We start from the raw sequence: 14,870 nt of genomic DNA on the forward strand, positions 1-14,870 counted from the left end.
CGACAATGGCTGATTGCGAGAGTTCACTCACCGTTGTCAGCGCTAACGCATGCAGCCCACATCTCTCGCTCTCTCTCTCTCATCACCTCACGTACCTACAAACACGCTTCAGGCGTCCACTTACCCAAGGGCCAGTTATGCGCTCTTCATTTCCTTGAGTTTGTCGGAGTGTAAAACATTGTCAACGCCAACGCCAATGAATACAAGGAACACGCCGAGTTTCTGGCACAACGCTGTGTAGGCTTGCAGCCCACCTCTCTCTCTGATCACTCCACGTACAGCCTTTGTCAATAGTTTGGAGCCCAGGGGGTTTGCTTCTGAAGCACACTGTGTGGTTCGTTTTTCAGCAGCAGCGCTCCAAATTTGCTGAAGGTAAAAAGATTTCTGGTCCTGCCTCCTCCAATGGCTAGGATTACCACGAATGCTTCAGGAGTCCCACAGCGAGGCTAACAAGCAAACCCCCTGTGCTCTGAACTTTTGACGAAGACTGTACCTATAGCGCGATTCAGGTGACCGCTGACCCAGAGAGCGAGTTATACGCACTTCCTTTCCTTAAAATGGCCGTAGTGTGAAACGTTAACGCCAACGCCAATGAACGCAATGAACGCCGGCGGCCTATGGCTTCAGCGCCGCGTTTCTGGCCCAACGTATGCCTGCAGCCCGCATCACACTCCCTCAACGTCCCACGTACCTATATAAGCGCGATTCAGGCCTCCACTTTTCCAAAAAGACGGATAAGAGTATCTGTTCTCGCTTCGGCGAGCGCGGCTTCGGCCGCTTCTTTTTGAGCAGCGTCCGCTCCGGCGGACGCAGTTGTTGCTGCGACGCGCGTCTTTTATTTCCATTTTCTCTTTCCTCTGATCTTTTAACTCTCCTCTATCTGCACGTGGCAGCGGTGGTGGCTTGGCTCGAGCCAGTAGAAGGCCCGTGCAATTTCCTCTTCATCCTTCTCTCAGTCACAACAACAACAACAACAACCACTTTTCCAGGCAGCCACCTATGGGCACTTTTGTTTCCTTAAAATGCCACAACGTTGTCAATTCCAGCACATGCAGCGCACGTCTGTCATGATATACAGTTCAAGCGCACACCCAGAGGAGGACGGTAGACAAAAGCGCGCTCGTTTGTCTCTCGTCTCTTTCACCGTCCTGGCGTGGTTGTTCGCTTCAACTGTATATCATGTCTCACCAACACGCCCAAAAAACCACTTTGCTGCACATTTGCCACAACCGCCACGTAGCTTAAGTCACGATTGAGGTGTCCACTGTTCCAAGAGGGCAGTTATGCGCCTTTCCTTTGCTTTCCAAAGCCCAGCTCCATTGGTTTCGCTGCTTAATGCGAGACTAAGGTGTCCACTGCTGGTTACAACGAAAAGCGGCGACGGCGACACCGCGAAACGCAGAAACGGGCGCCAAAGAGCTGTGCTCTTGATAAACGCAGGCTTTCGGATGAGAGTGACAGAGAGCGAGTAAACTTTATTAATATTATAAATGAGGTTGGAGCTGGTGTCGCGCCACTACCCTGTGGCCCGAGCTATCAGCTGGGCTTGGCATATCAACTTTCGCTGAACATCCAAGGCCCAGTTGGACAACAGCGCCTCGTACTACTCCCGGTCTGCTTCTGATGTTTATTCTATATAGCCCTTATTCGAAAAGATTCCCGCATAGCTTCGTGTGAGTGAGTGTTTTCTCACACAAGGGCCCGAAATGTTTACTTTCTTGCACTGAGGACCCCACCCACGAGGATCGGTCCTCCCGTCACCCTTCCTAAAAAAAGTTCCACCACCACCACCACTGGCCACGCCGCTTCGTGAACCGAGGAAATTATTCACCTCCTATGCAAGCTTAAAGCTTCGAAACATCAAGTTGCTTTGTTTATAATCTGCTCCGCATGAGAAATTACAGATATGGCAATTTTTATTTTCACTTTTCTTGGGCTGCCCGCAGTCTAACGAATGCTCGTGCAAAATACAGCTCAAAAGTAAAGCTTGGATGAGTAATGCGATCGACCTTGGTTGGTGCTTTCTGGTGTGTGTAGTTCGTTTTCTGAGTCGTGTCAGGAATACTAATGAGATGATAGCCGACCGCTGGACTCAGCTTCAGCTCCAAGGGCTGCGCTTGTGGCGCAGAGAAGTAATTAGTGGCTATGAACGTACAGGATATTGAATCGCGTATGTGTCTGTATGAATCCCGTTATAAATGTGGCTGACGACAGCCTCGCAGCATGAGAGGCGAGCTGCATTTGTAGCCACGGCGCCTAGTAGGAAATGCCCGCCGTGTAATTCAGGTTCTCGGAGAACATCCAGTCCGGCAGCCGGTGGAGGTCGCTATTGAGGTTGACCGTCACCAGGATCATGATCAGAGCCGTGAGCTTCACTGCAAAGCCGTTGAGTAGCTGAAGGAGGGGACGGGTGAAGAAAAGGAAAAGACCATCTCGTAATCCAGCCTTTGAGAAGGGCGAAACTAAGCAGTACAGCACTTCTGTGGCTCACGTGATTGACTACCCTCTGGTTCCGTATGGTATACACAGCAACAAAAAAAAAATACCAAACTATTATTTGCTACTCCGGGATGACCGTTCTGCATCAAATGCAGTAGGTGATTCCTTTATTCCGAAGGATACCTTTACGTTGCGCTTCTCTAAAAGGAGGTGCCGTCATACCCAACAATTCTGTACAAAAGCATTTTTGAACGGGAAAACTTTTATGACCGCAGATTTGTTATGTAATGTAAGATTTCACTATAACTATCAATATATCCGGAGATCACCCGGCGGCAGTCTTGAATTATTATCTCACAACGTTTTTTCTAACATCAAAACAGCTCCCGATTGCATTTTTGTGGGACGCTTAACTGTTTGATGTGAACGATGCAAAAAACACTTTGAAGCAGAAGAATTGACCATTACCTTTAATATTTCCATAAGTACTGCGCAATGTTTCAATGATCATAGCGACAGAATATAGCGCTGAGTAGGACAGGGCACAAGAAGACACGAACAACACGAGCGCCAACTTCCAACAAATTTTATTTCACAAATGCAACATATTCATGCACCAAAGACGCGCCATCGCTTGTGCTAACATTAACGTTGCCTGAGAAACGAGTTTTTTATCGCATAAAAAGATAGAGGGAGTGCTTACACATGTCTCTCGCGAAGCAGTTTTCAGAAGAAAAAAAACTGCTGTGCTAGCAAAAAGTAGTGACATGACCACACCACTAATAATTGAAGCTGAAAGGATACATACTTCGGACGAGACATGTGTAAGCACTCCCTCTATCTTTCTATGTGATAAAGAACTCTCGTTTCTTAGGCAACGTTATTGTTAGCACAAGTGATGACATGCCTTTGTGTATAAATATGTGTGGAATAAAATTTGCTGTTAGCGCTCGTGTTGTTCGTTTCTTCTTATGTCCTGTCCTACTTTGCGCTGTATTCTCTCGCTATGATCATGCACCAACAAGCCGAAAAGAGCCAAGCTTTTTAATTTTTCAAAGCTCAAAATTTTTGTGCGAGTATGCTGGACATGATCGCACATGTATTCTTGTAGGCTCTCATCTGACCTTTTCAATAGATGCCTTCCCTTTTGATATGCGGGTGAGCTTAAAAGCTATTTTGATGAGCTGTGCTCCCAATAAAGCACGTATATTAGGCTACTAGCTGTACAAAGGACATTGGCCCCTTTCATGACATGCGGCATCCGTACAGGTTCAAAGCATAAGCAGAGGTGCACAGTAGGGACGACATTTTCTAGCATTCCATTTCAATTGGCCGAACATCAATTGGGCAAACAGCGCGTGGCGAGCCAAGCGACCACTTGCAAACACAGCCGGTCTTTTACGCCTGCCAGAGTGTCCACTCTGGCTGAGGCACCCATACGAGGTCTGTTAGAAAAGTATCCGACCTTTGGCCGAAGAAAAAAAACTGGCATAACTGGAGCGTTAGAAACCTAATAACCTTCAAAGTAGTCTCCTTGGGGCTCCATATGCATCTCCCAGCGGTGCTGCCATTGTTGGAAGTATTCCGAAAAGACCCTTTTCGGAATGGAATTTAGCTCTGCTGTCGTTGCAGCCATAATGTCCTTTCTTTTCTGAAATCGCGCTCCTTTCAATGACCTCTTGATTTTAGGAAACAGCCAGAAGCCGTAAGGGGACATATCAGGAGAGTAAGGAGCCTGTTGAACTACAGGAGTCTGGTTTTTCGCCAGAAAAGTCTGAATCAAATGCGAGGAATGTGCAGGAGCAATGCCGCGAGGGATGCGCCAATTTCTTGTTGACCTTAATTCCGGTCTCTTGCGCCGCACAGTACCACGTAGGCGATGGAGGACATCCCTGTAGTACTGTTTAGTCATTCTTTGACCCTGTGGGGTGCGTACTCGTGGTGTGCCACACAGAGGGAGTCAAAAAAGCAGTCAGCATCACTTTGACATTGCTGCGTACTTGTCGGGCCTTCTTTGGTCTTGGTGACGTGGAATGCGTCCTCTGTGACGACTGGGATTTGGTTTCCGGGTCGTACCCGTACACCCAAGACTCGTCACTAGTGATTACGGCGTCGGTGAAGTCAGGGTAACTGTTTGTGGAATCCAGCATCTCCTGAGAGACTTCAACACGAAGCTGCTTTTTCTCCACCGTCAGCAGCTTCGGCACGATTTTCTCCGCAACTCTCTCCATGGCCAAATCTTCGGTGATAATGGAATGTGCAGAAAAATTGCTGATGTCCACCTCTGCCGCAACTTCTCGGATAGTCACACAACAATCCCGCATCACCACAGCGTTCACTTCGGCAATTACTTGGTCATTTCGGCATGTTGATGGCCGACCGGAGCGTGGCTCTCTCTCCACGGATTTGCGGCCGTCTTTAAACCAGTTGCACCACTGCTTAATCTGAGTGCTGCTCTTAGCATCATCACCGCAAGCCGTCTGAACATTTCGAATAATTTTCACTTGGCTATCGCCAAGTTTCTGGCAAAATTTGATGTAGTAGCGCTGCTTCTCTCGCTCCGCCATTTTCCTTGCAACAAAAAACCGAAGAGAGCACTGCGCACTCCCTCACTCAAACGCTGCTTCCCAGCGACTGACGCTATCGGCAGGCGGGAAAAAATTCGTGCATGCGCACGATGGTTCAAGGTCGGCTGCTGTAAGCGCGCTTGTTTCATATCCATGAGGTGTTCGCAAAAACAAAATAAAGTCGGATACTTTTCTAACAGACCTCGTATACGCGCTTCGGCAACGGTTCGCACCGCTCACGCTCGCTTTTTTTCCTGAGGCTGCGTTAGATCCCTGTAAGATTGGCAGGCGGGTCAAACGCGTGATTGCACCTCGTCAATCGTCGCCGTCGGCCTGCTGTTGCGAAATGGGCGCGGAACGCGTTTAAATAAATATATAGCGAAATGAACGCGTTTTTGTCACGATCAGCCTAACGTCTTCTCCGGCAGCTTGGCTCACTGCTAAGAGCACAATTCAGCGGGAAGCAAGTGAACGCAGAATCAGAGACTGTGAGGAAATACGCTCCGAGTGGTAGATGGACATCTCTATTGGTCCACCTGCTCCTCTGTCCAGTTAGAGAGGAGGAAAATGATAGCACAAGACAGGCCGGAGGGGGAGCATAGCACAAATAGAAGACAGAACAAAACCGTATAATGAATTCCGAAAATACACTTCGCGATCAGGAACCTGAATTTCAAGGCACATCGTATTTATTACCATAGCCTTCGTAATGAAATTATACGGATGTCAACTTCTGACTTTTTTCCTGGAACATCAGGGCAGCGCTAGCACTGAGGCATGCGTTTGAGATGATGGCGAATCCATTCATGTGGCACTACGAACGCGCTGACTTGGCTGTTTGTTTTGAACAACCATACTAGCGATGTTTTTTTAGCGATCGGTACCGAAATATAATTCCGCATAGGTACCATATCAATAACCTCCAGTCTATGCCACTGAACCATGCAATGCACAGGATTTCTCGTAGATCGTACTTTTCGCGAAGCACACTCTGACTTCATGTCACGCCTCCTTTGTATGTGTGACGGAGAGGCAGCAATGATGCGCAGAAGTAGAACCGCAAAGGAGATTGGCGAAGTGCCTCACCAACTGCACGGGTCCGACGTCGATCATGTTGCAGAGCACGGCGATGCCGACGCCCGATGTGGGCAGCACAAGCGACGTGGATGCAGCCACCGCCACCGGGATAGCGAAGTAGAGCGGGTTGCACGGCGTGGTCACCGCCTGCGATTTCAGACGCTACTAATGAATCACTGATATCGAGCAGGCATTGACGTTTCGCTGGCGTAGAAATGCACTACGACAGAGTTGGTCACGGAACAAACGCAAGTTAATGACACCCAAGCCGCAGTCATGAGGAAGGAATGGGGCGGAGCAGGGCACGTAATGCGTAGGCAAGGTAAGCAATGTCGTCAAGGGGAAGGAATTGGATTCCAAGAGAAGGCAAGCGCAGTGGGGGGCGGCAGAAAGTTAGTTGGGATCTGCGGGGGTAGCGTGGCAGTAGCTGGCACTGGACAGCGTCAATTGGAGAGATATGGGAAAAGCCAAGCCATGCTATGGGCGTAGTCAGGTGGACAATGATCGTGATGATGACGGGCTAAACGGGTGCAAACATTGGGTCGTTACTAAGTGAAACTTTTCAACGCCTAATGAATTATGTCGCAAAGGTGCCCCCAAAACCAAGATAAAGAGTAGCAGAAGAGCGCCGAAACACTGGTAGCCGCATGGTGGTGATGACGTCACGATCGTCTCAATGAATCAGGAAATTTCTTGACACGGACACCGCATATTCTTTGTGTGCAACAACCTAAATGTTATCGCGTTAGTATAAGTCAGCCCAAATAAAGAGCTTTGATTAGTAGCCATTTTCACTGTCTTCCTGCTCTTGGGACTGTAGCCACCCCTACGTGAAAATATGTAACAATTTCTGGGAGTATCTCTGTGATAGCCCAGAGTGAAGTGAGGTCTTTATTTCCGCAAACTTTGCCTATAACGATTTCCTGTTGGTCATCGGTTTTGTGAGTCTCTTAAAGTTGCCAGAACCTATCGCTGCATACGAGACGCTTTCATAAAAGATGAATAGGTTCTAAGTCCTGCTACTGTTTTCCGCCTCTCTGATCATTTTCCTGTATCTAGCTTTTTTTCCCTATATTCGTAAACCATCCTGCAATCTTGCGATCAGCTTCGACTTGGGCGTGTCTACACATGCGATGCAGATTTTCTTTTTTTGGAAGCAAAACAACTGTCGCCAGCCATACGATGCATCCCGTGGCTATACTGGACCAATCACAGGTGCTATATAGCAAGTATAAGCGCAAGGCTATAGTTTTTAGACACATATGTGTGCACAACTCAAATACGCACAACGTCGACGGCGACTGGCAGCAGCAAGGAGAGGGCTGAGGAGTTGCTGACCAACTCGGTGATTAACGAGGCGGACACGGCCAGGATGGACTGCTTCATCAGCAGTCCCGCCGTGCTGCGTTTCAGGTGCGCCGTCAGCCACAGTCCAAAGCCAGTCCCCTGCAGGCGGGAAGACGACACCCGTCAGTACCACAAAGATAAGAGACATGGAGGCCGCTGAAAGAGGGTGTTCCCTGTGATTAAGGTATGCCATTTCAAACTTGTGTGCGTGCTAGATACCGCTATGATGGATTTCGAAGGGAGCGACAAATGCGGAGTTCTGCTGGGAATAGTGAACGAGCGGGTATTCAAAGGCGACTCAAGCAGGAAGCATGGAACGGTACACCCTACCTCTGTGCAACAGGACTGACCTCAGCGGTGAATGCGTACACAGTAAACACAAATCTACAGAATTGGTGGTTTCAAATTGTTGTGTTACTTGTCATTATCTAGAAATATCTTGCGGCAGTGAGGAATAAAATGGGCTCAGTACTGATTCTATTATAAAGTGCTTTGAATTCGGCTAGTTCGAACATGATCATGTGCAAGCCGAGCGGTGCTTATGTTGACAAGGACAAATTTCAAATCACTCTTCCCTTGTCTACAACCACCACTAATTGAAGAAGTATATCCGTTACATGACCTGGTTTTATAACTAGCCTAAAAAGTGAATTTTTTTTTCATTGTGAAAAAAAAAATCTCCTATAGAGATTACGTCCACTTCGACTGAAACCTGGTCAGATCCTGTTAAGGCAGGTTCTTTTAATTTCTGACAGAACCTGCAACATTGAAAACTATTGTCTAACACCAAATAAGCAAGCATTAGACGGCAATATTTAAAGGGGCGCTGAGAACAACATTATCAATTTTTTTACAGAGCAAAATCAGACAGTCCGGCATTTCGTGGCTATATTGTAGCTTGTCCGGTGGCGAAATGTTCAGTCATTGCTAAGGGATTCTTATTCGAAGTTGAATAACCTTTCCTGCCGCTTTACTTGAAACTCGGGACCCTCTGATGAAGAAATAGCTGAAAAGTGGCGTCAAGGTGGACACCGTGATCGCTCGTCAAAATGAAAACTACCACGACCGGATGATGAAGGCCTTAATCGGACGTTGCAATGCCGCTTCGTTGGCGCTTGCACCAGCGTTACGATGAATTCTGTTACTTGTCCCGACAGCATGGTTCTGGCAACAGACTGTGGCCATCACATCAGCGAACTAAACCACACTACGCGATATGTTTTTAAGAGCTGAGGCTGCGGGTCTGGCCGAGCAAGGCATGCTACTGGTGTGGGAGCTGTCACTGCCGAGCCACCTTCACGACGGAATAGTAGAGAGTGGTACGTCAGGACATAATTAGAGTGTAATAATAGTCCTCCTAGCGCTTGTTGTGCAGTCCATTACCTCGGTACGTTGATGAAGCAACATGCCCAGCTGTTCGTTTTCTAGCTTCGAGGCTAGGGCAACATTAGCTAACCTCAGATGTTTTGCTTGTCGCAGGCGCTTGCCATGGCAAGAACTTCATGCGAGGAACACTTAGAGGGCCACTTGCAGTCCGTCTGCTGCTCCGCACTTGTCAATTGAGGCGTGTCAGAAATTACCCAAAACAGCACACGTAATCGGCCCAGTATTGCAAATGGAAGGTTTGAGTCTGGTTCTTTTTAGGATCGGTCTTTCCTAATGCGCTTACAATTTTGGCGCGATTAACTGCGCTGCTTGGGCAACCACGCCGGCCCGGAAAGCTCACAGACGCGTAGCATCGCTGACCGCCTTTATCGTCGCCAAGCATTGGTTCCTTTCTGGCTAACATAACCTCAGAGGCTCGAGATGTTTTAGGCTTGTACCCGCAAGATTGGCCAGTAGCGGTGACACCTATTTTAAAGTTCTTGCTCTCTACTGCCTTGAAAGACCTTCATTTTCAGTAATGTCGTCTTTCTGTTTTTAGGAGTTGGTATTTTATCGATACATAAAACTTCAATTACCCCTTTGTGTCCCTTTAATCTTATTACCTTCTAAGAACATTTTAATCATTTTGAAAACTAATTGAATTTGACAAATACCATGTGTTGGCTTTTCATCAAAGTTCATCAATCAAAATTAGCTAATGAGAATGAAAATCTCTACACAGAGGAAAGAAATGTTATTTTGGCACTTTGCAACCAACCTAGTAGTTGGGGGAAATATGTAAAAACGTTACTCCAAGCTCTTCGGAGCCACCACACGACACGCTTGCAGTTCTCGTGGACAGATCTGTGAAGGCTGGAGCTATTAAGCAGGTCGCTTCATTTTCTGAGTGCAAACCACCAAATCTGTGTTTTCCTGCTGTCGTCCTGTTTGAAATACCTGCCATATTGCTTGTTTACATTTCTCGAGTTAAGGCTCGACTTTAGTTTTTTGTTTACCTGAATTGCACGGGCAGTGTCTGAAACAATGAAAAAGTCCTTCTAAAATAAAGGCTGCAGCAGGCATCAATATCTGGGCAAGATACACACCTAAAATATTCTGTGCAAGCGAATTTTGGCAATAGCCGAAGCAGCGCAAAGTAGGCGCACGGCGTCCCGGCCGCGGCTTGCTCCGAATCGCTTCCCACCCGGGGAAGACGAATATGGCTGCTAGCGCTGGCGGACACAGATGTTGCTAGAAAGTTTTCGACTGATCTTTCTGCTGTGGCGATCTGAAGTGCGATGCGTACAGTGTGTGAAGCATAGTATATGACAAGCATTGCTTGCTAAGTTGTTCATCGCGCTTGCCATCATGTGGGTTATGTGCCAAAAAAACAACAGTTTATTCACTTTGTGTGTTCGTCATGTGGCTAGCGGCTAAAGTACAGTAATATTCGCGCTGAGCAGTGTTACAAGCGCGATGTTCGCCGATCACGGAACGTGTGCGAGTGTTGCACGACAGCGCGATTTTCGTAAGAGGTAAGAAGAGCCCCCAGCAGCACAGCTAAGCAGCCCAATTTTGGAAACGTAAACGTACGAAGGGGGCGGATCATCTTCCTTCCTAAGCCAAACCGTCCCTCTTCCCTTCCTACTTCCTACCGGCCAATAGTGATGAACTCAATCCTGGGTAAACTTTTAGAACGCCTACTTCACCACCGTCTTTACTATTTCTTGCACGCCAAGGGCCATCTCCATCTCAAACAGTTTGGGTTTACCCATTCGCGCAGCGCAGTGCAAGCCCTGGCCTCGTTGCGAACGGCCCTGGAAAACTTCCGCATATCCCGCACGCCCGTAGTTCTTATATCACTCGATTTTCAGGGCGCGTTTGATAGCGTTTGGCACCCCCTCGTCCTTCGCTTCTTTCGCTGCCGCGGTCTCCCTTCCAACCTGTATCACCTCTTGAGCTCATTTCTTTCGCAGCGCACGGTAGTCTATCGTACACGCACTGGTGAGGAGGTGTCCGCCAACCCCACTCTCGGCAGCCCTTAGGGATCACCCGTTTCACCCCTTTTGTGGAATGTCATAATCGCTGATCTTCTCGAATGTCCCATGCCTCCTGGCGTAACAATACAGGTCTATGCCGATGATACCATTGTGCTGGTTCCGGCCCGCACGCGCCACGAGCTGGAGCAGTTGTGTGCCGATGTCCTTAACAGAATAGCCTGTTGGGCCTCTGATTCGCGGGTGACGATCTCGTGGACAAAAACATTTTGTATGCTGTTTTCACATGGCGTGGGCGGAATGGAAAAGCGCAATCCAACCGTTCGCTTTTCGGGTCGCCCCTTGAGTTTCAAACAGGAACTCAAAATTTTAGGCGTTGTCTTCGACCGCCACCTCACTTTTCTACCGCATGCTCACTTTCTCCGCGACAAGGCAGAGATCCTCACTTCGCGTCTTGTCTCGTTTCTCTCTCTCCACCGTTCCCTCCCTTCCTCTTCTCTACGTAGGCTTTATTTTCAAGTTATACAACCCGCTTTAACTTATGCCGCGCCCGCTTGGTGGTCTCGCAGCGCCAATTCCCGCCTTCGGGAGAAGGTTGTTTCCGTGCAGCGGGTCCCTCTTCTCGCTATCACAGGGGCTTTCCGCACAACGCGCACGGCTGCGCTTCAGGTTCTCCTCCGGGTACCCCCTCTTCCCTTGGAATTGGATCGTCTCTGTGCAGAGTTCAATCTTCTAAATGGTGTAGATCCCGTCACTTTTGGCGGTCACACTTACCTACCGTCTGATATTTTGCCCCGCTTTGATCCCTGGTGCGACCATCCCTCTCTGGCTTCCTCATTCTCCTTCGCCCGTCTTCTCCCTTCTCACTTTCCATCTCAGTCCTTCCTTCCCGGCCTTCATATATTCACGGATGGCTCTTATACGTCCCACTCTGCGGGTGCTGCTTACGTCGCATTCTCATCTTCCGGCGCGCTGCGGAACGTGGGCCGGTTTCGTCTAGAGACAGCCTCTAGTGCCTTCTGCGCAGAGGCTGTTGCGTTTCATGAGGCCTGTTGTTACGCCCGGTGCGCCCCCTCTCCTTTACCCTTGCATGTCTACTCTGATTGCCTTTCTCTCCTTCAGGCTCTTTACTCTCTTTCTACGAACGACTTACGCGTCCGTGACATCAAGCGCACTCTTGCCGCCATTTCTCTTCAGCGTCCTGTCTTCCTCTATCATGTCCCCGCCCATTGTGGTCTCTGGGGCAACGAGCTCGCTGACTGGGCCGCTTCACTGGCGTCGGCGCGTGGCCTCCTGCGGCCGTCGTGGCTGTCACCCTTGTCAGTGCGCACCCGCATGCGTACCACCGTACTCAGGCTTTGGTCAGGCACCTGGGCCGCGGAACATTCTGACACCCTCCTGGCTGTTTCTGTCCCCTCTATTAACCGCCTCCCGCTCACTTTCCCTCCACCCCGATCTCTTGTCCCTCTCCTAACTGGCCATGGTCGTTTTCCCTCATACTTCCATAGTATTGCCCTCCTTCCTTCGCCTTCTTGTCCATGCGGGGCAGCTGTGGGGGATGTTCTTCATTACCTGCGTGCCTGTCCTCTCACCGAAGACATAGCAGCAGGGCTTCCCGGCTATCCGCACTTTCTTTCCCCTCATGACTTCCCCTCTTTGTTAGGTTCCCCTCGGTCTCGTGCGTTGCTTATTCGCGTTGCTGTTCGCGTTTCTTCCCTTCTTTCACCTGTCTCTCGTGTTTATTCCCGCCCTGATGGCTCGTAGACCTCCCTACCATTTCTGTGGTTACCCATGTCTCATGTGGTCGGGGGCACCATATGGCCAATATTGGTGGGCCGTGGCCCTGCCCCTGCCTCACGGGCATGTGGATGGTATGTGGACCGTGATATTTGCTGGCTTTGCGTGTACATACAGTCTGTTTTCTTTGCTTTTCGTTTTTCATGTTTATTTTTATTTTTTGCCATTCCTTTTCGTTTCTCTAGCTGTTATATTTTCATGTTTTAATTGTTTGTATGATTTTTTTACTTTTCGCTCGTTCTATTTCCTTGCGTTATTACATGCCTTTTTGTCATTTACTTGATCCTCTTTTCTATTTCCCCTTTTTTATGTACCCCTTCTGCTTTCTTAAGCCCAGTATCTCCTGTTTGTTCGTTTTTTTTTTCTCCTCGCTTTCTTTTCCTGTCTCTTCTTCCTTCTTACAGATCCCCCCACCTTCCCTCCTCCTGGCTGCCTGCGAGCCTGTCTGAAGAATCTGGGCACGCTGGACTCATCCCTGTTTCATGTTCATTTCGTACTTCTTAATCCTTCAGGGGCGTCTTGTTTTAAAAATCACTTTTCCCCGCCCATCATTTGTGCCTCTTTTTTTTGTAATTGGTTTTTCTTAAATTTTCTCTTGGGCGTTGGCCCCTTTTCTTTGATGTTTCATTGGATCGCCTGCGATAACCTCTGGTTGGGTGCGGGCTTCCTCTCCAATTTTTTGTTTATTTTATTTTATTTCATGAGAGTTTACAATAAAAGGCAAAGGCCGGTCCTACCTGGGACAGGACCAGAGTGAAGCGAACCATTTTCAATATTCCTGCACTGCTTGGGCGTGGTGTCCGATTCTGGAACAGTTGTACATATTCAGAAGCCTATTTGTGAGTGGAGCTGCAAGGCGGGGCTGCACACAGCGGCCGGTGGCGTTTCTCCCAACGGGCCATCGCCTTCCTGCCGGCGGCCCCGGCAGGCCGACGGCGGCACCAGTCGCCCGCTTCCAGGCGTGTGCCAGCAATGTTTGGAGGTAAGGGAGTAATTCCTCATTGACGTCCACCCAAGCGCAGCCATACGGCTGCAAAGGAAAGTTTCCCCTTAACATTTGACCAAGACTGTTCCCATTTCGAGTTATTCATCAATTCCCTTTCGCCCTACCGTAAGCTTGCCGCCCCAGTTAGCTCGCTACTTCCGGCCACCGAGCGTGACGGACGTGTGTATCATGGGCTCCCAAGGAGCGGATTTAGCGGCCCAGCCGGGCCGCGGTATCAGGAGTACGATCAAACCGAACGAGGACTACCAGCTGATTTTGCCGCATTTGCCAACAGGTTCGAGCGTTTTGCATACTGTTTTTTTGCATGGCGACGTCCAAGCCAGGCCATACCGTGTTGAAAACTTTCGTGACGCTCTTGAGCGTCTGTCATTGCTGCCGGAAGTGGTTACCCTCGGGGCATATCAGATGAATCATGTTTGGGCCATGACATTCTGCAATGAAGAAGGAAAAAACAAAATGCTACAGGCGGAGGCGTTCAACGTCAAGGACCACCGCTGTGTGGTCATTGACCCATGCAACCAGGGCGTCAGGCTGAAGCTGTTCTGGCTGCTACACGGCGTGAAAGATGACGACGTGAAGGCAGCTCTGGCGGCTTTTGGAAAAGTGACCGACATAACTCGGGACAAGTGGAGAGTCAAAGGCTGCGTCGACAAGTCGTCTACTACGCGCTCAGTGACATTGAAGCTGAAGGTGGGCGTTACCATCGAGGACTTACCGCACCAGCTGCGTGTTGGAGAGGACGTCGCACTCGTCCACGTTCCTGGCAGAGCTCCGCTCTGCCTCTGGTGCCGCGGCACCGGACACATACGTCGGGAGTGCCGTGTGCCACGTTGCGGGCTCTGTCGTCGCTTCGGCCACGACGACGCCCAGTGCGTGCGAACATATGCTACCGTAGCTGGTCCTGGTCGTAGGGATACTACTGAGGAGCATATTATGGACGAAGTCGACGCAGTAGAGGCGACCCGTGAGAGTCGGGAAGACGCAGTACCGAAAAGCATAGCCTCAGAAAAAGCAACGCTTCCCACGGAACATGAGGCTGCCAACTCAGAAGAACCGCCTGTGCCTGACACCAGAACTGAGGCGGACGCGGGAAAAGCAGATGATGCTGCGGTAGGTGCAGCTGAGACGGTTTTGGAATCGACCGACGAGAAGGACGTTGACACGGAGATGCCAGCGGCGTCAACTTTGCCAGCGAAGAGGACGCACGACGAAGCTGATGACAAGGCGACGAGCTACGACGGGACGGACCATGAGGAACCTCTTCCCAAAGCGCCT

The 14,870-nt window shown here is 49.4% G+C and overlaps 1 protein-coding gene across 1 annotated transcript in view; it reads right to left on the bottom strand.

Moving 5' to 3' along the window:
* Window positions 1-2,256: 2,256 nt before the first annotated feature.
* The window catches only part of LOC149334223 (solute carrier family 13 member 4-like), a 53,691-nt gene continuing 41,077 nt past the window's right edge, over window positions 2,257-14,870 (bottom strand). The window contains exons 9-11 of the mRNA XM_089557889.1: window positions 7,371-7,529; window positions 6,093-6,230; window positions 2,257-2,394 (exon numbers count right to left, since the gene is read on the bottom strand). Coding sequence (XP_089414015.1) covers window positions 2,257-2,394; window positions 6,093-6,230; window positions 7,371-7,529 — 435 coding nt within the window. The remainder of the gene's footprint in view (window positions 2,395-6,092; window positions 6,231-7,370; window positions 7,530-14,870) is intronic.

Source organism: Amblyomma mixtum, chromosome 8, assembly GCF_055824585.1.
Source record: "Amblyomma mixtum isolate Tamu chromosome 8, ASM5582458v1, whole genome shotgun sequence".
Taxonomy (NCBI): Eukaryota; Metazoa; Arthropoda; class Arachnida; order Ixodida; family Ixodidae; genus Amblyomma; species Amblyomma mixtum.